Raw genomic sequence first — 20,452 nt, 5'->3', positions numbered from 1 at the left:
GGAATGCCTTCAGGGCAACAGTAGGCTCTGTACTGATTAAATTAAAGACAAAATCCCCACCCTCACATATCTTAAATGTAAAAATCTTCCTGTGCAAAACAAATGCAACCCAGCACTGACAGGCACACCCCATTCTTTGAAGTTGTTTTCAATTTCTACCCAAGCCTGGACAACTTGCACCCCGAGTGCGGGGGACTCGGTTTCCTCTCGCCTGCGACACACGTCTCGCATCCTTCCTCGTGCTCCCTGCTGCTTTCCAAATAAGGGAGTTTGAAACAAATGAGAGAGCCATGGTTTTTTTTAAAAAAAAGTAAAACTACCGACAGCTTGTTGCACAGATGTGGGCTGGAGGAAGCACTGGAAGTTCAAACAGACTAAATAAATTCAGCGTCGGAAGAACTGAGCGGCGGCGGGAGCTGCGCTCACGTATGCGGCCAGGAGAGCGGCGAGCCCTGCCGATCGCAGCGGGGTCTGGGTGCGCTCCCATGGGCGCTGCTGTTTTGGAGTCCGATGGCGATCCCTCCAGGACTGCTGGTCTGTGCCGGATTCTTAACAAAAACCTAGTATGTCATTTGTTCGTTAAAGGAAAATGAGTTACTCCGGCTTGCTTTGGGAGGCAGGCTGCCTTGTGGTGCGTCGTGTTTTTCAGCACGCGGAGGCTGTAACGGCGAGGAACGCCCAGCTGCCAAAATACAGCTGCTCGGTTGTACGTTATCAGACCTGGGGTTTCCGGGTAGGTGTTAACCGGCAGCGGGAGGCAGACACCTCTCTCCCGGGGGTGCTGCAGTAGGTGATGTGGCCATCTGTGGTAGGTTGTGGTTTACACTTTTTCCTGAAAAACTTTTCATTGCTTTGTCTTCAAGAGCCGATTTTCCTCCTCCTTGGTCTTTTTTTTTTTTTTTTTTTCATGGATCTCTTTTTGGACGTTGTCCCAGGAGAAGGGGTAACGGTGTGACACAGAGCGGTGCTGCTGAACGTGCAAAATGCACCCAGAAAAACCATCTCAGAAAAAGCCCCTCCGAGAGGGGCCGTGTCGTGGAACAGACCGGTTCTTCCAAGCAGGGGCTCGGGCGCCGGAGGCGGTCACACCGGGAGCTGGGCTGCCTCTGCCCGGGGCCCCGTGGGGCTGCGTGCCCGGCAGCCCCGGGTGGCCCCTCCGTGCCGCAGGGCCTGGCGGGCCCGTCCCCAGCCCCGTGTCCCGGCTGTCCGGCCCGGGGGCCCGTCTCCCCGGTGTGGGGGCAGGGCAGGGCAGGGGCTGCCGCGCGGGTCCGGGGCTGCAGGGGGCGCGAGCGGGCGGGGCGGGGGGCGCGGGGCCGAGCCGCCAGTCCGGCCGGGGCGGGCGCGGGGGAAGATGCCCAAAGCGGCGCTGCCGGGACACCGGGGGGGGCCGCGGCGCCCGGCGCTGGGGTAAGGCCGGGCCGGGGGGGCCTCTGGGGGAGCGGGGCCGGGGGGGGGTTGGACACACGACTCCGCGGGAGGGCGGGGGGCCGGCTTCCCGCCGAGCGGGGCGGCGGGGAGGGACTATATCCCCGTGGCGTGCGCGGGCGGAGGGATCCAGCCGCGGCGGGAGGTGGGGCGGGAGCGCGGGAGAAGGGGCGGGAGCGGAACCGCGGGGGCGGGCGGGGCGGAGCGCAGCGGCCGCCTTCGGCGTGGAGGAGGCGGGAGGGCCGCGGCGCGGCGGAGCGCGGAGCGGCGCCAGGGCCCGGCGGGCGCCCGCGGCGGCGGAGGCCGCGCTCGGGGAGGGCGGCGGGCGGGAGCGGGACGGGCCGCGGCCGCAGCGCCGCCTCCCGGGGGGGCAGGAACCGGCGCCGCCGCGGCGGGGGGCGGCGTGAGCGGCCGGAGCGCGGAACAGCCGCCGGCGGGAGGAGAGCGCGGCGGCCGGGAAGAGCCGGCGGAGGCGGCGGGAGGCGGCGGCGGCCGGAGCCAGGAGGGAGCGGCCGCGGGCCGGGCCGGGCCGCGATGGAGCGGAAGAGGTGGGAGCGCTCAGCCGGGCCGCGGCGGCTCTGCCTCGGGCCCGGGGGGAGGCGGGGGGGGGGCTTGGGCCGCGCTTGCCTGCGGCGGGGTGCCGGGAGGAGACGCCCGCCCGGTGGGAGGCCGGGCCGGGGCACCGGGGGAGGCGCCGGCCCTGCCTGTCGCTACAGGTGGACGGGCCGCGGGCGCTGGCAGGGCTATAGGCACCGGCTGGCCCGGGCGCCGGTACTCGCAGGTACTGTAGGGGCGTGCGTCGGGTCGCGGGGGCTCTGCCACCACCCCGCCGTGCTGTCAGCGACCTGCCGTGAGGCGATGGGCTCCGTGGAAGGGGGCAGTGGCCTTTCGGGAACCCCGCTCGTCCGTTCAGCGTGGCTTGTGCCTAGCAAATGCAGTTATTTTTTTAAATGTCAAATAAATAAGGTGTTTGCGAAGTAGCCAGGGTTTGGCGAGAGTGGTTGCCCGCCTTCTTGGGGCCCTATCTGCTGCTTTTTCTGTATATTCAGGAATTTGGGGTAGGGTGAAGTAAGAAGCATTTGCCTGCCTGCGGGCGATGGCTGTTGCTGTAGGTGAGAGTCCAGGAGCAGGGCTCAGGATGCCTTATCCTGTGAGTATTGCTGGTGGGGGAAGCATATGGCTGGGAAGCTGCTTGCTCTGCCTAAAGGATTTCTATTAATACCGATGTATGTCTCATATGGCTGTAGGTGGGCCATATGGATCCTTCCTGCACCCATAAGAGGCAGCCTCAGTACGCCTGTGGAGCCGACGTGTGAAACTTAGGTCCATCGGAAGCTGGAAGAGCGTAGCAGAAGTTATCCAGGTGTCCTTATCTGGCCTTTCTAGTGGGCAAAATGTACACAATCAACTTCTGCACGTGTTATAATCTGATTTAAAAAATGAAATCTGGTTCTGAGAAAAGTGTCCTGTGCCGGGTGGTGGATGAACCAGCAAATATCATCCTCGAGAGCGTAAGGCTGGAAGTGCCAGCTCCACCGCTGCAGCTTGGAGTCTGCGGGGAGAAGGAAAGACCACCAGCAGCAGCTGCAGGAGGTGCAGCTGAAAGCTTAGAACATCCCTGTTTTTCCAAGAACTTATTTTATTTGTAAAGTTGCAGTCTCGGAGCTGAACTTAAAAAAGAGGGGGAGAGAGGATAAGTAGCATATTTTTATTCCCAAGTTATAATGGATTTTTCCCTTTATATCAATTTGGACAGAGATCAAAGGTATAATAGGGCCCTGCTGCACTAATTTTTGGTTACTGTTGCATTCTGCATTACCTCGGAGTGGAAAATAAGTGTGTGGCAATTTATTAATACCTCTGCTGTTTCTACCTGTTGTTTACCTGGATGATTTTTTTTGTCCGGCTGCCCTGAATGTACAGATGCAGTAATTGTTTGTGGAAAATTGCATGCATGGTTTGGAAACAAGCGCTCTCATGTGCAATCGCCAGCCTTGAGAATTAACGCTGAGCCGAGGCGATCAGCGGTGGGGTGGCAGTTACTGCTTTTCTGAACCGTTGTTTGAGGCTACTGCGCTTTCTGTTTGGAGGTTTCCTTTTGTAACCCTAAGCGCTAGCAGCATGTGCTTTCTGCATGAAGGTTTCTGTCGAATGTGAGTTCTGCTTTGGGCGACAAGACAAACGGGTTTTGCCGAGTATGTTCAGCCTGTGAGATCTCAGTCTATGCGAGCCGGTTGCTGGCTGGAAATTAAACCCTCCTGGAGGTGTAAGTCCCTGGGCAGATTTTTAGAAACAGTCCTATAACCTCACGCTTACCAGCTGTTGATTGTGCAGGAATTTTTTAACTGGAGTGCGTTCTCTCGTCTGCCTGTGGCTTAAGAGTTGGGAAACCCCAGAGGGTGTCTGGCTGATGTGGTGGGGCTTGCGGGCCAAATTCAGAGCGAGCAGGAAAGGTGCAGGGACGAGGGAAGCATATCGGGGATTTTGTGAAAGTGGCGGGTTGTCTTTTAGAGAGTTTTGGCTGCAAAGGCTCTCTTTGAACTTGGTGTTCTCACCTAGGGGAAGGAGAATTTAGTGCCGCTTCGTGTGGCTTTTCTTCATAGTATTTTTCTGCTGAAGGTTTGGTGACCAAGTGTTCGAGAAGTTTGGGATCGCTGCTCGTCTCTGCTTCGAGGAGTTGTTGACATCGCTGTTCTGGAAAACTTATTGGAAAACTTAACAGAAAACTTAACTTGGGTGAAGCTCGTTTTGTTGCGAACTTCTTACCTATGCAACACCTATGTAAAAAGTTGAAGAAAACGTTTTTAACGCTCCCCCCACCCCCAAGTATATTTTGGTCTGTATGCTTTTTTTTCCCCAGAAAATTGTGGAGGAGAATACTTTTGGAGTATTCCAGTACGGTCTCAGAAGAGCTGAGACCGTACTTCGCTCTTTCTTGGTTGTTGTGTTGTACCCACAGCTTCCCCAGGGAAGCTCTCGTGATGCTTGAGATAAGCCTTATAAAAATGGCTGGTTATACTTGGGCTTATTCCTGCTCGGGTTCTTGTTTAGGGGTGGGGTGCGTCTGGAAATTTGAGAGATTTTGTGTGTATTGTGTGTATCAAAGTTGGTTTTTTGGTTTGGGGGGGAGGATTTTTTTTTTTTGGCTTTTTGGGGTTTTTTTTGGTGGTCAGAGCTCAAGCCACTGAACAAAGACAACCCCGTTGCCCTGTGGGGCAGGGAGCATCCCTTACACGCTGCCGCTGGCAGTGGTGCGGGGCTTCCATGTGCACGTAAATATTGCTTGGGACACCTCGATCCCCCGGGGCTGCTCCGTGCAGAGCTGGGGGCACCCGTTTGTGGAGGGATGGGGAGACGCTGCTGTGCGGATGTGTGAAGATGTGGGGTGGGTTATGGCAGCTGGAGGAGTCACTTGGTCTTGCTTGTTCGCACCGGTGCTTTTTACGTGCGCTGGTGAAAGCTGCGAGCGTGTTTATGCTGGCCTGTCCCGGGAGAACCGGGCTGGAGTGTGGGACCACCGAGGCAGGCCTGGGTGCAGACGCAGCCGGGGATAACGGGAAGATGCTGGGAGAGCGGGGGGCTGAGGGTGGCAGCGTGTGGGGGGTCCCGGGGTACGCATCGCTCCTGGGGAAGCGGTGTCGGGGGCGTGCAGCACCCAAAGCGTCCCTGGCACCGGCCTTTGCCTGGAGCAGAGCTGGGGAGAGAAGCGAAGCGGAGGGAGGCTGGGGTGGGCTCTGACTCCCCAGCTCCGCGCAGGAGGGACCACGATTGAAACGGAGAAGGAAGAACGTTGTGCCTTATAACTGCCCCCCCGAGGAACTGAGGCTTTGGGCATATGCTATTGATCACCCTTTTTACCTAGTTTATTCCATTTCTTTAAAAGGCAGGCGACACCCGGGTTTGTTCGGTTTTTTTGTTTTTTTGTTGTTTTTTTTTGTCTTTTGTCCCTTGCTTTCCAAGTTGTGCCGATCCTGCGTAGGCTAAATGGGGAGAGCGCAGGGGAGGAGACTCGTGTAATGAGGGAGGAGGGGAGAGGGCCTGGGCTTGCAGTCGGTCTCTCCTTAAGAATATAAGGCAGGAAACAAAGGGGGAGCTGCACATGGAGAGCAGCGGGCACCTGGCAGCGCCTGGCCCGTCAATGGGCTGCCCCGCATTCGGCTTAATCCGCGCCCGAGAAGTCTGTGAATAGCAAACGGGGTGGCGGGGTTCGGCCGTGCCACCCCTCGTCCTCTTCGGGTTCGTTTTGTTAGCGCCGAGGCGGGCTGCGCAGGCAGAGAATGCCTTGGAGCTCTTGATGGACGAGCGTGTAAAATCGCTTGCAACTTTGCCGTTGCCTTGCTTTTCCTAACATGAAGTGTGAAAGACCTTAATTCAGGAGCCAAGTACAGCGCGCTCACGGTGTCAGTGCCTGCTGTATTATTTGGAAGAGGTTGGTTTTTGCAGCTTTGTACCAAGATGTCTCTCTTCTGGGTCTCTTCAAAGTCTTTGTATATCAAAAACAGGAGTGCAGAGCAAAGCTTTTGCTCTGGAGTGGAAGGAGATAAATTTCACATTTTGTGACATTTAAAGGGCACACAAGCACTTCAACGACGTTCGGAATTCATAAATGCTGGTTTACTGCTTCTGTGCCTTGCGACGTGCAGCAAGCAATCCCGCTGCTCATGTTTTGTGGGGTTTTGTGGGTTTTTGGCTGCCCTTCCCCCCCACACCCCCTTTGACCCTCTCAGGTGTCTGTAGGTGCCCTCAGTGGCTGTGTCCTACCAAGCGTGCTCCTGCCAGAGGGACCCCAGGAGCTCCAGCACACACCGGCCACTTCCTTTCTCTTTGCATTTACTGAGCAAGTTTACTGTCAGCTTTGAGTTGTAGCTTTGTTCCCCGGTCTGCCATTGTTCCAGAGAAGCTTGGTATGGTATTGCCTTTTTCAGACATAATCAGAATAAAAGTTTTTCTTCTGAACATTTCAGTGCTTTTCCTTTGGGCCAAGCTTCCCCAGGAAGAGACAGGACTCTGAGTCATTTCAGGTGGGTTTTTTTAGACGTATGTGGACTTTGGGCAGCTTTTCAGATCCATTGCAAAATTACTAGAATGCATACTAAACAAAAAAGCTGAAGGGCTATGTCATTTAAAATACTGTCTCTGAGTGTATCTGGGTCTGTTGTTCTGGAAGTTATGCTGGGCTTCTAAGTGCACAATTCACTGTAATGTATTATTTTTTAAATTCCTAAGACACTAAACTGTAAATTGGAGCTGCAGATCTTGGAAGAGGAAGCAGGGTCGTATTCTTCATGTAGTAGGAGTTTCTCTTCTTGGCTTCACTGGCGGCAGCGATGGCTCTGGCCTAAAAGCTGCTGGAGTTGGTTATTCCTCTTTCTGGATTGAGGCATATAAGTCCCTTTATATTTTTAAAAAGTGGTTTCAAATTTGAGTATGGACGCAGTCTCTGTTCCTCTCTGCTTATTCCTACTCTCTATGTTGATCTTCTGGCCTGATTGTCTGTGCAGCTCTGTACTGAACTGGTCCAGCTGAGGAATAACCAGCGATAAAGTGTTTCCCCCTCTTCTCCCTACCCTCTAAGGATGGATTATTTTCCCTATCTGGTTAACTGTGCATTTGCATGAATGCTTCCATGCTTGAGCAGTGGTGGTGGTGGGGACTAGGTACGGGGCAGGATAGCAGCTTGGGAGCAATCGGGGCTGGGAGCTGCCTAAGCAGATGCTGTGCGGGGGCTGACCACAACCTTTTGGTCGTAAGTCCTTTGAGAGACTCTTTCAGATTTCAGTTTTAGTATCATTCATGCTAACCTTGTCTCTCAGTTTTTGGAGAGTTTCTCATACTTTGGTTCTTTCTGGGTTTTTTTAATCTATTTTTTTGCATACACAGTCTGACTTGAACTAATTGGTTTGCTACTGACCCATACTAGAAATGCTATGCTTATGCTATTTTTTCAGACCTTTCCCCTAATAAAGGCTTCAAGGAAGCAGATAATGTTTTGAAAAGAAGCTTTTTTCTTGGAGCTTTTTTTCCTTTGAGAAGACCCTAGGGAGGCTGTTAGTATCTTACCAGTGTGAACACCACCACTGTGGTAGAGCAGGGTCTATGCTGCTGAAATAGCTAGTAATACTTCTTTCCTCTGGTCCTGTGACAACTTCATTGTTTCAAGTTATTTTTGGCCTTCAAGTAGAAGCCTTGCAACAAGTAGCCTGTGTTTCTGGCTTCAGGAATCACAGAAGGTAACATTAATCGCAGAGCTCCAGCTGTCCTCAGAAAGCATTTGAACCTCGTTGGCATTGATTTGTCTCTGGCAGGTATAAGTTGCATTGATACCACTTCTCTCCTCAGTAGAAAAAGCAGAGACTCTAATCCGTAGGTACTGCTCCTAGTCATCTCAAGGTCAACGCTTGGATGTTGTCAAGTTGCTTTGAATTGAGTTGTTGAACTCACGGGTGCCACCACTGTGTACAGTGAGCAACCTATTGGTGAGGTCTCGCTGGGATGTGACCTTACATCTTCTAAATGAGATCCTTGGTACATCGAGAGCGGAGGGTATTTGTAGGCTAGGGAGGAGATCACCCTGCTTCTGTGCAATATGGCTGAAAAAAGTGTTCTAACACTACTAACCTCTCTTTAAAAGAAGAAAATTGATAAATAGGGGTGGAGTGGTAACTGGCATTTTTGGTCTTAAGATGCCTTTCGCCCAACTAACCTGTTTTTAGTATGATAGATATATGTGGAGTGAGCTTCAGATGGTTACTAAGATTGAATATGCAAGTTGCAAGAAGCAGAAAACCAGAAATGAGAGAAATTAAGGGAATAAGAAGGCATTGTGATGCTAAATCAGAACGCGAAGAATACTTTGTGCTTATTGTCTGTATAGTTCTACGCTGCAGTCATAACACGTTGACTTATTTTTGCTTTATGCATAAAAAATAGAAGAGCTTACATAGCAGTGCTTTTTGTAGTAGTGCAAAAGGTTATGTTATATTATTAAAACAAACAAACAAACAAAAAAAAAAAAACCAAAAAAACCAAACCAACAACAACAAGGAGTTGGAGTAATTTGTGCCTGCTTGCCAGGTTGTAGTCTTTAATGTGAAACCAGGTGTTTAAAAACTCTTCCATTTTACCATTAATGGAAAGTTTTCCAAGGTTTTGACCTTTACTTTTGCATCACTTCAGAGCTTTGTAATTCTTTGCTTTGCAGCTTGTCAGCAGTTAACTTCTGTTCTTGCTCCTTGCTACTGTGTAATCCTGAAGCTAAGTGTTCAGAATGCTGCCAAAAACTTGTAATCAAACCTGATGTGCTATTCAAGGGGGGAAGGAGTATGAGGAGACATTTGTGGTGCTAGTCAAATGTAACACTCCTGGGAGAAGAAATTATGCTTGAAAATGGGCATTTATTATTTGAGACAACTGAGTGATAAGTACATCTGTGCTGATATTTCCCATGTCGGTTATTGTGTGAATTATGCTATGTTCATTTATACCTAGTCTGAATCTTCCTCTTTACGTATAAAAACATTTTAACATGGTCTGCACTTAATTTGTCTTTTCCACAGCAATCATGAGAAGGAGTTGATATGAAAGCAGTAATATCCATTTAGAGCTTAATGTGAGCTTCATTCTCAGAAGTTCAGCACGTGGTGTTTTTCATGGAGGAAATAAAAATTGCCTCTCCTGAGTTGCAGCAAGTGCTGGTATTGAAGTCCAGAGCATTTTAATTTCCCTCCTTGTTTCTTTTCTGTGTTTTTTCAGCCCAAGTGGTAAAAAGTTCCGAAGCAAGCCCCAGCTGGCACGCTATCTGGGGAGCTCGATGGACCTGAGTACTTTTGACTTCCGCACAGGAAAAATGTTGATGAATAAAATGAACAAGAACAGACAGAGGATGCGCTATGACTGTTCCAACCAAGCCAAAGTAAGACTAAGATGCAGTGGCAGCTTTCCCCTTTCTGCCTGCTATTGTACTGGCCAGACTGCCTCCCAGAACAATATCTGTGACAGCGTGAAAATTAAGCATTTTGTAATTAATGTGTGAAACTGGCATTGTATGAGGTAACATCATCTCTGTTATGGGATGGTGGACAAATACTGCAATTCACTGATTCTTCCCGGGTACTGATACCATGGAAGAATATTGTGGTACTGCTAAATCTTCTGTACAGAAGGGCCGGAGAAAGGGCTGGCATCTTTCTTTCTTCCCCTCCCTGGTGTGCGAGATTGCCTTCTCCAGCACGATCTCCTCCAGAGCCCCACATCTCCAGCTGACTCCCGTGGCTGTGCAGCAGCTCCGCTCTGCTCTGGCATTTGGTTTGGGGGAAGAGGGAAGAGTGGTGTGGGGCAGCAGGGATGAGGAGGTAACGTAGACTCCCACGAGCGACTCCCTGGAGCTATCCGTAGGCCGTGCTGGTATCTCGGCTTTGGAATTGATCTAAGGAGGGGGTGCATTTTGGGCAAAAAGCTGAAGAGGCAAGAGGATGGCAAAGCCTATTTGTAGAACAAAATAAAAGAGTCTGTGTTTGGCACCTGGTAATTTTGATTGTTAAGGTTTAGTCAAGATTACAGTGACATTGGTATACTGCCTGTCTGGATAGATTGGCTCAAGTCATTCTTAAGTATCTTCATCGGATGCTAAAAGCTTTTTCAGAACCCAAAAGCTTATGTCTATGCACCTAAACATTAAATGTGGAAAATAGCATAATGCTTATTTTCTAAATATGTCAACCAGTCAAGAATCATCATCGTCGGAGTGACTGGAACATTTACTTACAGCGCTAGGTGCTGTAGTGATATTTTAAAAGAAACATGCCTTGCCGCAGAGACCAGCAGCTGACACACATCTCGTAGGCTAAAAATTCTCCCCAAACCTTTCAATAAATGTACGAATAGTTATCATTGGCTTATAAGTGGATTAGCACACAGACTATTCAGAATGATATTTGTCCTGAATACATCTTTTCTACATCTCATGAATAAATCTGTTAAGCAGACGCGGTGTCTGCATCCTCAAGAACAAAGTATGTCCTACAGCCATTTCAAGACTTGGATGTTAGATCTCGGGAACGAGGAATGGTCTTCCTATGTTTCCACTAACATAGAATGCAGTCGTGTAGTGAAAACTTAATTGTTATGAGCTCCGTTTAAAAACTGAGTTTTGTTAAGAACTGAAGGTAAAAAAAGCGACCAAGGCTCTAGCTGTATTGGGTTGTTTATTGGCATCCACAACTGGATTTAAACAGAATGGTTTAGAATGGTTTCTGGATTCACAAAACGGTCTCTAAATCCCACTTCATAATTTTTCTAATTCTTACAAATATTGTGTCGAAATCTTCTGTTTTAGTGATCTACAGGTGGCTCATCAAAGTGCAAACTCGGTGTTCTGACTCCTAAATTCTGTCAAAATTAGGATAAAACCCATGTGTATAAACTGGAATGAGAGGGGGCTAGTATGTTAAGTAGAATGTGAAAGAGTGGAAAACTTACTTTAATTTTCATAGGTCTAAGGCAAAATTTGAATGTAGTTATGCATTTTTAGCAGTCTTAACTCGTATAGCTTGAGATCAGGCAAGTTTTCAGATCCGTGAACTCTTCTTTTCCCTGCTGTACATCTTTATGTTTGTAGTAGCGTTTTAGCAAATGGAAAATATTTTTGTGGGCTTTCCCCCTCCTTTTGTTTGAAATTTTTAGGGCAAGCCTGACTTGAACACAGCACTGCCTGTCAGACAGACAGCCTCCATATTCAAACAACCCGTCACAAAGATCACAAACCATCCCAGCAATAAGGTGAAGAGTGATCCTCAGAAAGCTGTGGACCAGCCCCGGCAGGTAAGGCTTGCAGCTTAGTAGCTGCTTCTCCAGAACTAAGAAACTCTTGGTTTTGCTGCTGGGAGGGTCCCAAAATAAACCGCTTTAATTTTGTGATGCTGGACAAATGGTCTATGGCAATTTGAAGTGTCTGATATTTCAGAAGCAATAACTTACAGTGCTCCCAGCTTTTAAAATCGGAACAAAACCCATTTCCCATATATAGTTAATATGCTGTCTGCGCTGTGTTTTGTAACTAGACTCCAACCTTTGTTTAGATTACAATTATGTTGTAGTTAAGCCTTCATTTCCTTAATGCTGAAATTAAGTATTATCTACAAATTTAGACAGACGTCGTAACCACTTTAGGGGACATTTGCATAGTAATTAGAATCACTGTCGAATGTTCCAATTCTATAAGAATTCTGTGTTTCAAGAAATCCCTGTTCCTGTACGGACCACATACAATATGGTGTTTGTGATGTAGCGCAAGGGATTGTACCCCCTGCATGGGTGTTTTTGCAGATGCATATATCATTAGTAGTTAACTCCACCTGTATGAATAAGGTCATAAATTCACTTGGAATGTCATTATTAATACAAAATCAAACTGTTTTTCTTATCATACTGTGTATTTGCAAACAAGAGAACACACCAAAATTAAAGGAAATCTTTCAGCTTAATTTCATCTAGTGAAAGGATGCAAAAAGTGTGCTTCGGACAAGTGTGGCTTTGAAGTTGGGCACTGGTAAAATAAGATGGACCTGTTCAAAGCAGCCTTTGGAAGGCATTCTCGTTTCATTAATATTACCTAGAGCTGACAGCCTGTTGCCTCTGCAGTGCTCCCACCAGGGATTCTGTGAATCCTTTCCTGTAGCGAGTCCATCTTTATACCTTTTGCAAACTAGATGTTCGGCTTCATTAGTCTGTTTGGATGCTGTAATCAGTATCAATTATCAGTACATTTTAAACTCTTGTAGGTCTGGTGGAATTAAAATATATCATTCCAAGAGGGTAAGTGATTTCAATAAATTTTTTAAAATACCCTATAAAATACCCACCTCGCACGCTGAAAACCTTTTCTGCAAACTCAAAAACTAATTTTCTGAAGTGTGAGTTAGGTTCTGTTTGAAATGGAGTTGGGTAGTGTGTTTTGGTTTTGTTTGGGTTTTTGTGGGGTTTTTGGTTTTGTTTTTTTTAAACAGGTTGGTGGGGGTTTAGCATGATTTCCTAAGGAAGTAGAGCCTGTGTGTTACAGTGTTGTTGCTATTCCTGTAAACGCCTTGGCCAGTTAAGACAATAAAAGAGGACACTGAAGATATGCCATTGATATGCAAAACACTGAGCTGGGTAGAGATTTGTATCCCTGTTGTGGAAGAGAGTGATATGTGAGTGCAGATTGACGTGTGAGTGCGATCTGTTAGGCGGCAGAGATCAGCCCCAGTACACAAAGGTGCAATCGGACCTGCGTGGTGTCGCTGCTCGCATTGCCACTGGTTGTAATGCAGCTTCCTCGACTGTAACTCGGCTTCCTAGACAACTTGCTCTTTCTTCTGTCTTTCTCTGCATTATAAATCTAAGGGTCCGTTAAATTACAACTTCAGAATATTTTACTGGACTGTAGTAACCTCTGGTCAGCAGACTCCAGACGTTTCTTCAAAACTTGGAAGCAGTGCAAAGCCCCATCATGTGCTGGTTTAAAATTCACCTATTTAAGAGTCATAGGCTAGAGAATATCCAGCCTATGTGTTTTGCCTGTGACTGTCCTTATTCCCCTTGTTGGGAGCTGGTAATGGGAAAAGTAACGCGAGTTCAGATGCACTCAGATTTTGCCAGACATGAAAAGGGGCCGTGTGGACTGTTTGGGGTAAATTCTTAGTTTCTCAAAATCTAGATAAAATTGCTTTCTTGCAGGACAAATGGTACTCCAGCTATTCATTGATTAGCCTTATACGTATAGATTGAGAGTTGAAGGTATATCTAGGTATAGTATCTGACTTTCCACCAAACCGTGCATTCACGTGTTCTTAAGCTTGAGGAGAACCTGTGATTCAAAATACGGTAAAGGACTAGACATGGTTGTTCTCACAAGAAACTGCTAGAGAATAATAAAATAATGCTTTACCTTGGGAAGAGCTTGGATACAGTTCTTGCATTCCTTAACTTCGGTGGTATATGTGTTTACACTCCTATGTGTAAAAAAGGCTGTAAAAAGGCTGTCCCACACTATGTGTGCTTAGATGAAAGCCAGCAAGCCTTGCCTTGCTGTTCCAGTTCAGAAGCAGTGGAAGTACCAGTCCCTGGAAGAAAAGAAAGTCTTTTTCAAGGCAGCAAATCAGGACAGAGTTGTGGGACCGATTGGCAATGAGGGTAGTTCCCTGCCGTCAGACGTGGCAGACCCCTTCTATGGTAAATCCAATATAGAATTGTCTGCAGTGGTGGTCTTCCCTCTTTTGCTAGTAAGCAGGTGCTTTGTGTAGTTGTCAATTCCATTTCTGTTTTGTGCCAATAAATGCTTTCTTTGATGTCAGCTCTTCTGGGAGAAGAAATTAAGTGGACTGAATGCTTTTGACATTGCAGAGGAGCTGGTGAAGACAATGGACCTTCCAAAAGGTTTACAAGGTAATCAGTCTGCCCTTAACTCCAGGGGTGGCATTTTGATACCAATCAGCGGTGATCTGAAGGTATTGTGTTTGACCTCCTTGTTCTCCAGTGCTGTGGACCATTCCTGCTTCAGCAGGAACTGTTAGTACGCTGGCTGGCAGGCTCGGTGCCCTTCGTCCTGAGGGGATACTGAAGCAAAGCTCCGTGACGTTTTTTGTTGTTCATTTTCCAGAAGCAGAATGGACACACCTTCCATTCCCAGTTGGGTTTTTTTGTGTAAGAGAATGAGGAATTGATCTAGGTTTAAATAACCATGGAGAGAGTTGTACGGGTACTGTTAGAAGTGTTTAGAACTGAGATTTATGTTGTGTTAGCTTTCTAAATGACAGGACTTTGCCATTAAAATTTAAATAATGCCTGTTCTCCTGATTTGCTGTTCTTTGTCTTGTGCAATGTTGGTTATCGCTTTTCCTCCCACTTGCAGGGGTTGGACCTGGTTGCACTGATGAAACCCTTCTCTCTGCTATAGCTAGTGCTCTGCACACTAGCACTATGCCTATCACTGGACAGCTGTCCGCGGCTGTAGAGAAGAATCCTGGAGTTTGGCTAAACACCTCACAGCCACTTTGCAAAGCATTTATGGTGACAGATGAAGATATTAGGTATTAACTAGAAATATCATTTACTGTCTTGGAACAAGGTTTCTTGTGGTAAAACAGCACACCCCCCCCCCCCCCTTTTTTTTTCCCAATGGTAAGTTTAAATGTCTGATGGAGCACTATGGCTTGCTGAATTAATTTGAGTGCTTCTGTATCAGTAGAGTAGAAAAAAATTGTTATGCAAAGCTGCTCTCGTACAGGCATGTACTCAAAGCCCATTATTTTTTATTTTGACCATGCTCAGTTACTCTGAGGTTTCAGATTCATATTTGTTTTTCATGTCAGAGTATGTCTGCTTTTATTGAAAAAGGTGTCTGAATTTGAGTAACCTTGATTAAGGCACCTCTAAGCAAAGAGGGGATTGGAGAAATTCTGAACAATGCAATTTGATTCTCTTCACCTTACTCTGTGTCAGCACAGGACCAAATAAATGCACCAGCTGCTGCAGTGGCAGTGAACAAGGATGCAATTTATTTAGGTATAGCTTGCTTTCAGTAATGAATTATATTGCTAAATCAAGACTGGTCAAACTCAGCTTTAAGCACCTGATAGAGAACTGAATATACCAAAGGCACTAACCTGAAAGCACGCTACTTTGCGTTCATTAACAGCGTCTAAAGGTAGTAATTGTTTTGACTGTTTGACTAATAAATCTTTTTGAATGACAGGATGACTACTTTTGTGCTTGATTTATACATGAATGACCCGGAAAAATGGTCATATCGTGCATACGATTTCCTGTGGCTGAGATGAAATAGGAGTCCCATGAGCCATGGATTGTTGATCACTTCTTTACTATGACTTTGACAGAAAAGGAGCTGTAAAATTTAAGGTTGTGACTCAAAAGGAGAATGAGCAAAAAGATTGGAATGGTCAGAAACTTAATTTTCTCCAGTCTCATTTTTTGAAATCGGAGCAGGGTAGGCTGACTTTTTCTTGTTTAAATTAATACTAGTACTAGGAATTAAAAAGTCTTGAGTCAGCTGCTAGATTAGGAAAATTTCAGCCAGAATTAAAAATGGTACAATCAATGCTAAGGACTCGTAACAGAAAATGTTGGACAACTTTTTGAAGTGTTTCTTTCAGCTTCACTTACAGTATAATGCCAGGCAATTTTTTTACACTGCAGTTCTTACAGAGGGCTCTTTCAAAGCCATGCTTGTCTGCCCAGCCTTGTGTATGAGGGATTTAGGATTCATTTCCCTTGAAAGAGGCAGCTTTGAAGATTGATATCAGTGTTCATTGATTTGGGGCAGGAAGCAAGAGGAACTGGTGCAGCAGGTGCGAAAGAGGCTGGAGGAAGCCCTGATGGCTGACATGCTTGCCCATGTAGAGGAAATAGCAAGAGATGGGGAAGCTCCTTCAGAGAAAGAAGGAGGTGAGGAAGAAGGAGAAGAGGAAGAGGAGGAGGAGGAGCAGGACCATGACCAGGAGATGGAGAACGTATAGTCCAGGTAATGCGACAGCACCCTTTCTCACCTTAAACTGTACTTCATTGAAGGCAGAAATGTTTTCAGAAGGAATCTTAGTATATATCGACCAATCTTTGCTTTTTAGCATGCACTTTTAAAGGTGGTGTAGCCATGCCTTCAGGAAAAAATCAAATATTTTCATGTGTGTGATGTCTGGTGAGTGCTTGTGTTGTCATGGAGTGTTCTGGGCCTTATGTCTGTGTCAGATGGGCTAAATGTGTAACCAGAACGTGTATGTGAGTGCTTGAAGGATTCTGTCTCGAAAGTGGATCGGTTCTTAAAAGTTTGTCTTGTGATGTCAATTCTCCCCCCCCCCCCCCCCTTATTTATTTCTTACTTCCTATGGTAGGCAAGAGGACACTGGGGGCAGAAAGGACAGCTGCTCTCTTATGGACTCAGTTTCTCCCCCTGCCTGCCTTTTTCTCTCACTTTTGCATATTTAGTACACATTTTCTTGCAGGGTATATTAGAGGGCACATTTGTAGAATTTTTTAAGCAACCTGACCATCAAAAGAGGGAAGTTGCTAAAAACTTTATATGTGGTGGGAATTTGTAAACTGAAAGTTACAGAAGAACGTATATGTTCAAAATCTGGAAACATCTGAAAAGTTTAAGGTAGTGTAACAGTAGTAACTAGAGGATTCACAGAAGTGTGCCTTTACATTGTGCATCCCTTAAAAGTATCACAAAGGGCTTGCTGCTTCAAGTATATACTTATATACTACATATATACTTCTTCAAGTATATATCTGACTTTCAGTTGTGCAGTGGAACTTTTTAAAGGTGCAACTACAATTTTTTTTATTGTCTTGTAAATCAAAATAGCTCTGAATAATGAGTCGTTACTCTATAGCATTGCAGAAAAAAGCAGATATATAAGGCTAAGTCAAGATACACCAGCAGGAGTTCCCTTGAATGTTTTATGTTGCACTAGATAGGGACAGCGCACCATGCTATGAAGCAGAGTTTCTCCTTGCTGTGTTCCTTTGATGTAACCCTAGCCAGGAGCACTGGATGTATCGTCAGTGGAGCTCATGCAGCGAGATGAAAACAGAACTCACTGATTTTAAATTTTGATCGTTTTAAGTTTTAGCCTAAGAAAAGCAATTAGTGTTCTGTCACTGAAATAGGATAGCCAATGCCCTGGGTGCTTCATTATGTAGACTCCAGAGCCTGTGAGGGAAGAATCAAGAATGTGGGGGAGGGGGGGGAAGAATTTTTAGGATGAATAGCAGAAGAAAAGAAAAGCCCCTTTGGAGGGAGTGGCAGCTGTACTTCAGGTAGAAGGAAGAGTGATTTATGTTAAACAGTCCTTCAAGATGGAAGGTTGATTATGACGTGAAATCTGTTTGGCCTTTGGGAGGTACCATCTTGTATCTGGACTCTCTTATTTTCCTGTTTTACCACATCACTAACAGCAGCTTTATTTGGACAGTGAATATCTGGCATTCCTTTCTACTACAAAGGTCTGGTAACAGCAAAGAACCAGAACAAACTGTCTGCTGAAGGTGAAAAACAGGAGCTGAAGAAATGGATATGTTATGGCAATGGTGCTTTATTCTTTTAAGGGCTCACTTGCTATAAAGATATACAAAGTTCTTACTGACTTACAAGGTCTTTTTTTCTCCTTCTTCTAGGGAGTTCCATCTAAGAATTCCCAGTATAAACCCTATCAGCAGGGTCAGCACAACAAAGCCAAGAGTGTCTGCCAAGTAAATTGCACCAACAATCCAACTGTACCTATGAGCGTTTTGATGTACACTTCAGGAAACGTTGAGAAGCTGATGGTTCATTAATTGCTGGGTAGTTTTGAAGATGGAACTTGACTAAACTCTACTCCCCCTCCTTTTTCTAAAGGGGTAGGGTAATCGGGAATGCAAAAGTGGGGGGGAATAAAGAAATATAAAGTGGTGGGAGGGAAAATACTAGGAACCAAATTTCTTGTCTTTTTTTTGTTGTGGGTCAGTGATAGGTGATACATTTTTAAGCTTTTCTATCAAAGTATCTTTAACAATGACCCATAGAAACAATTTTCTCTCTAACAGAAGTGAGAGAGATGCTGTTTCACTCCTTGGCTACTCTGCTGTAGGCTACCTGTTTCTACCAGACTGTAGGGGAGGTCATTTTATGTTGTGGATTGTCATTCCATGTGTCAATTCGGGTCACTGAATTTCCTTTTCCTCGCAAGACCACATTGGTCTTGGAAGTGTAGCCTCAGAGATGAACTGCCAGTGCCTCTTCCACCTGACGTTTTGCTTAGTAGGGGAAGTTACACTTGAGGAATTGGTCTTACATCCATGGCAATCGGTTTTTTAGTTAGTTCCAGCACCACAGTGAATGCACTACTGTGCATGTTTTTGATACGGAGTTGTGTGTATGTCCAAGCATAGCCGAACAGAGTTTCGAAGATAAATATACCCACTCTATGGTATATTTTGCTTTGGTTTAAGTCCAGTCAGAAGGACCTTCTCAACTCGGAATGGAAGGATGACTCATTTCTGACTGACAACGAGGAGAACTTCCTCCTTTCTCTTCTGGTGCCAAGAACCCTGACCTCTGTTTTTGTGTGTGTGGAGGGAGGGGGATCCATTCCAATAGGTGTGTCTACACATCTGCTTTCATTGCAGTAATGTTCTGACCTCTTTTAAAACAAGAAAGGAAAAAGGTTGATTTTTCTATAATTGATATCTAAAAATGAATTTAAAACTTTTTATTAAGTATTAAATCTTTCTTATTTGCATGTGCAGTGAAGTGACCAGCATTTTGTGTCCAAAAATGAAATGATGTGAAACCTGCCTTAATGTGTTTATAAGTATTTGGCTTCACCATGGGTACCTTGATTGATTCCTCAGTCTCTTCTAGTACATCTGTGAGCATATTGGGGTAACTTGTGGCTAAAAATAGATTTATCTGGGGAGGGAGGATAGGGAGAGGGGAGGAAGATGAGGGTTTATAGCTTGGAGAGTGTGTTGACTAGGTTGCAAAAGTTATTTTAGTCTTAGGGTATCCATCGCATACTTCATGCATGGATGTCTCAGCTGAGAGTACAGTATAAAGTGGTGGATTAAATATTGTGCCACTAACCAATTGTACAAGTTGTTGGTATCCCAAAACTTGGGGAAGAAAGTAGCTCCCAGAGCCTTTATCATGTAAGAATGATTAGCAGTGACAGCAAGGGACCAGGGGAATTGCCTGGAAAGTAATAGCCTTTGGGAGTAGTTCAGCTTAGTGATCTGAATAGGTTTAAGCTCCTTGAAAAATATCCCATGCCAAAGTGATTGATACTATATTAACTCTTTTCTTAAAGATTTGAAAATACAAAAATCTTTGATACTGCTCATTTGGAGTACTGCAAGAAGACTGAATTGTACTTTGCTGCTGCTCTACCAGGTGTTGCTTTGGGGAACCTTACCTGGTACTGCAGCCGGTGAAAACTATTTTCCTTTTTGAACAGTCTGTTACGGTTATTATTCTGTAAATCTGTCCTCTTGTAATTCATTGTGTTGAATTAAATGTTTCTCACAAAGTAGAGATTCTTCTAGTCTGCGTCAAGCCCCTACCTGGAGTTTTTGTGCTACGCCCCTTCCAGTTATTTCGGTGGAGATGCTCTTCCGTTTTTGTTGTGGGCTCCATTCTGAGATTCGGATCTCGGTATTTGGGACCCAGCAGAGGGGAATACAGAGGGAAGCTTGTGGAAGGCCAGTTCATTCTTACTGCAAAGTCTTCCTGTGTCCTCACCGAGCAAGCGGCTGCCAGGGTGTCCCGTCTACCGGGCAAGCTGCTGATACGGTCCTTTGAATCTCAACTCCAGCAGTTTATAACCTATACAACTAGGGGTGTTCTTTTGACAATGGCAATCTTGTTCTGACCCTACTTCTTTTTAAAAACTTGTTTAATATCTAGTGATGTCTTTACTTTTATTTGAATCTAAATATATTGTAAGCATATGTAGCACCAGAACTTAGATGATTGAGTTGTTGATACTAATATTTTGATGCATTGAATATCAAGTTTAAATTGGTGCCAGCTTGTGTGCCAACTCTTCTGTTTTCACCACTCTACTTTCCCTGTCCAGCTCTCTCTCTTTCCTTCAGCCCTTTAAAAAGTTTTTATGTTTCCGTTCGTATGGAGGGGTTGATTGTTCAAAGTACCAGAAAGGGGCCTAGGACTCCTATCGCATCCCAAGAAACTTAAATAACTCAACCTGCTTATCAAGACAGGTAAGTAAATAAAATATTCCTTTTAAATGACCCTGATGTCTTTCTCATGTTGCTGCAATAATAACTGGATTAGTTTGTGTTATCACAGCCTACTGCCGTGGACATGCCTGATGGGCATATAGTGGTCTGCCATCACTGAACGTATCCCCCAGCATGGAGAAAGCAGTTGTTACTTGAGGTGTAGCTTGTTAAGCAGATGATTAGTAAAGAACATACTTAAGAAAAGTAATTGAGTGGCATTGGGGCAAAACTTATATATTAATATACAGGAGTT

The 20,452-nt window shown here is 45.9% G+C and overlaps 1 protein-coding gene across 4 annotated transcripts; it reads left to right on the top strand.

The window, feature by feature from the left end:
* Positions 1-1,326: 1,326 nt before the first annotated feature.
* On the top strand, positions 1,327-19,487 carry MBD3 (methyl-CpG binding domain protein 3). Of its 4 annotated transcripts, none has more exons than XM_075524521.1 (8): positions 1,327-1,407; positions 6,390-6,446; positions 9,178-9,337; positions 11,107-11,244; positions 13,755-13,845; positions 14,312-14,489; positions 15,743-15,940; positions 17,596-19,487. In XM_075524521.1, the coding sequence occupies exons 1-7, from the start codon at positions 1,352-1,354 to the stop codon at positions 15,933-15,935; spliced, it is 873 nt and encodes a 290-aa protein (XP_075380636.1). In that variant the 5' UTR covers positions 1,327-1,351; the 3' UTR covers positions 15,936-15,940; positions 17,596-19,487. The 4 variants fall into 4 exon arrangements, with proteins under 4 accessions (XP_075380636.1, XP_075380638.1, XP_075380637.1 ...); XM_075524522.1 differs by lacking the exon at positions 1,327-1,407 and adding an exon at positions 1,809-1,973; XM_075524523.1 differs by lacking the exon at positions 6,390-6,446 and having other exon boundaries at positions 1,342-1,407.
* The last annotated feature ends 965 nt before the right edge of the window (positions 19,488-20,452 follow it).

Source organism: Mycteria americana, chromosome 24 (genome assembly GCF_035582795.1).
Source record: "Mycteria americana isolate JAX WOST 10 ecotype Jacksonville Zoo and Gardens chromosome 24, USCA_MyAme_1.0, whole genome shotgun sequence".
NCBI classification, from domain to species: Eukaryota; Metazoa; Chordata; class Aves; order Ciconiiformes; family Ciconiidae; genus Mycteria; species Mycteria americana.
Note: the sequence above shows the minus strand (reverse complement) of the source record. Positions and strands in the feature narration are given on the sequence as shown.

Excerpts from the sequence above, each read along its gene's own strand:
- MBD3 (XM_075524521.1), top strand. The coding sequence starts at position 1,352 with ATGCCCAAAGCGGCGCTGCCGGGACACCGGGGGGGGCCGCGGCGCCCG. Across the intron at positions 11,245-13,754 it reads CTGTGGACCAGCCCCGGCAG|CTCTTCTGGGAGAAGAAATT; the intron begins GTAAGGCTTGCA and ends CTTTGATGTCAG. Across the intron at positions 13,846-14,311 it reads CCTTCCAAAAGGTTTACAAG|GGGTTGGACCTGGTTGCACT; the intron begins GTAATCAGTCTG and ends TCCCACTTGCAG.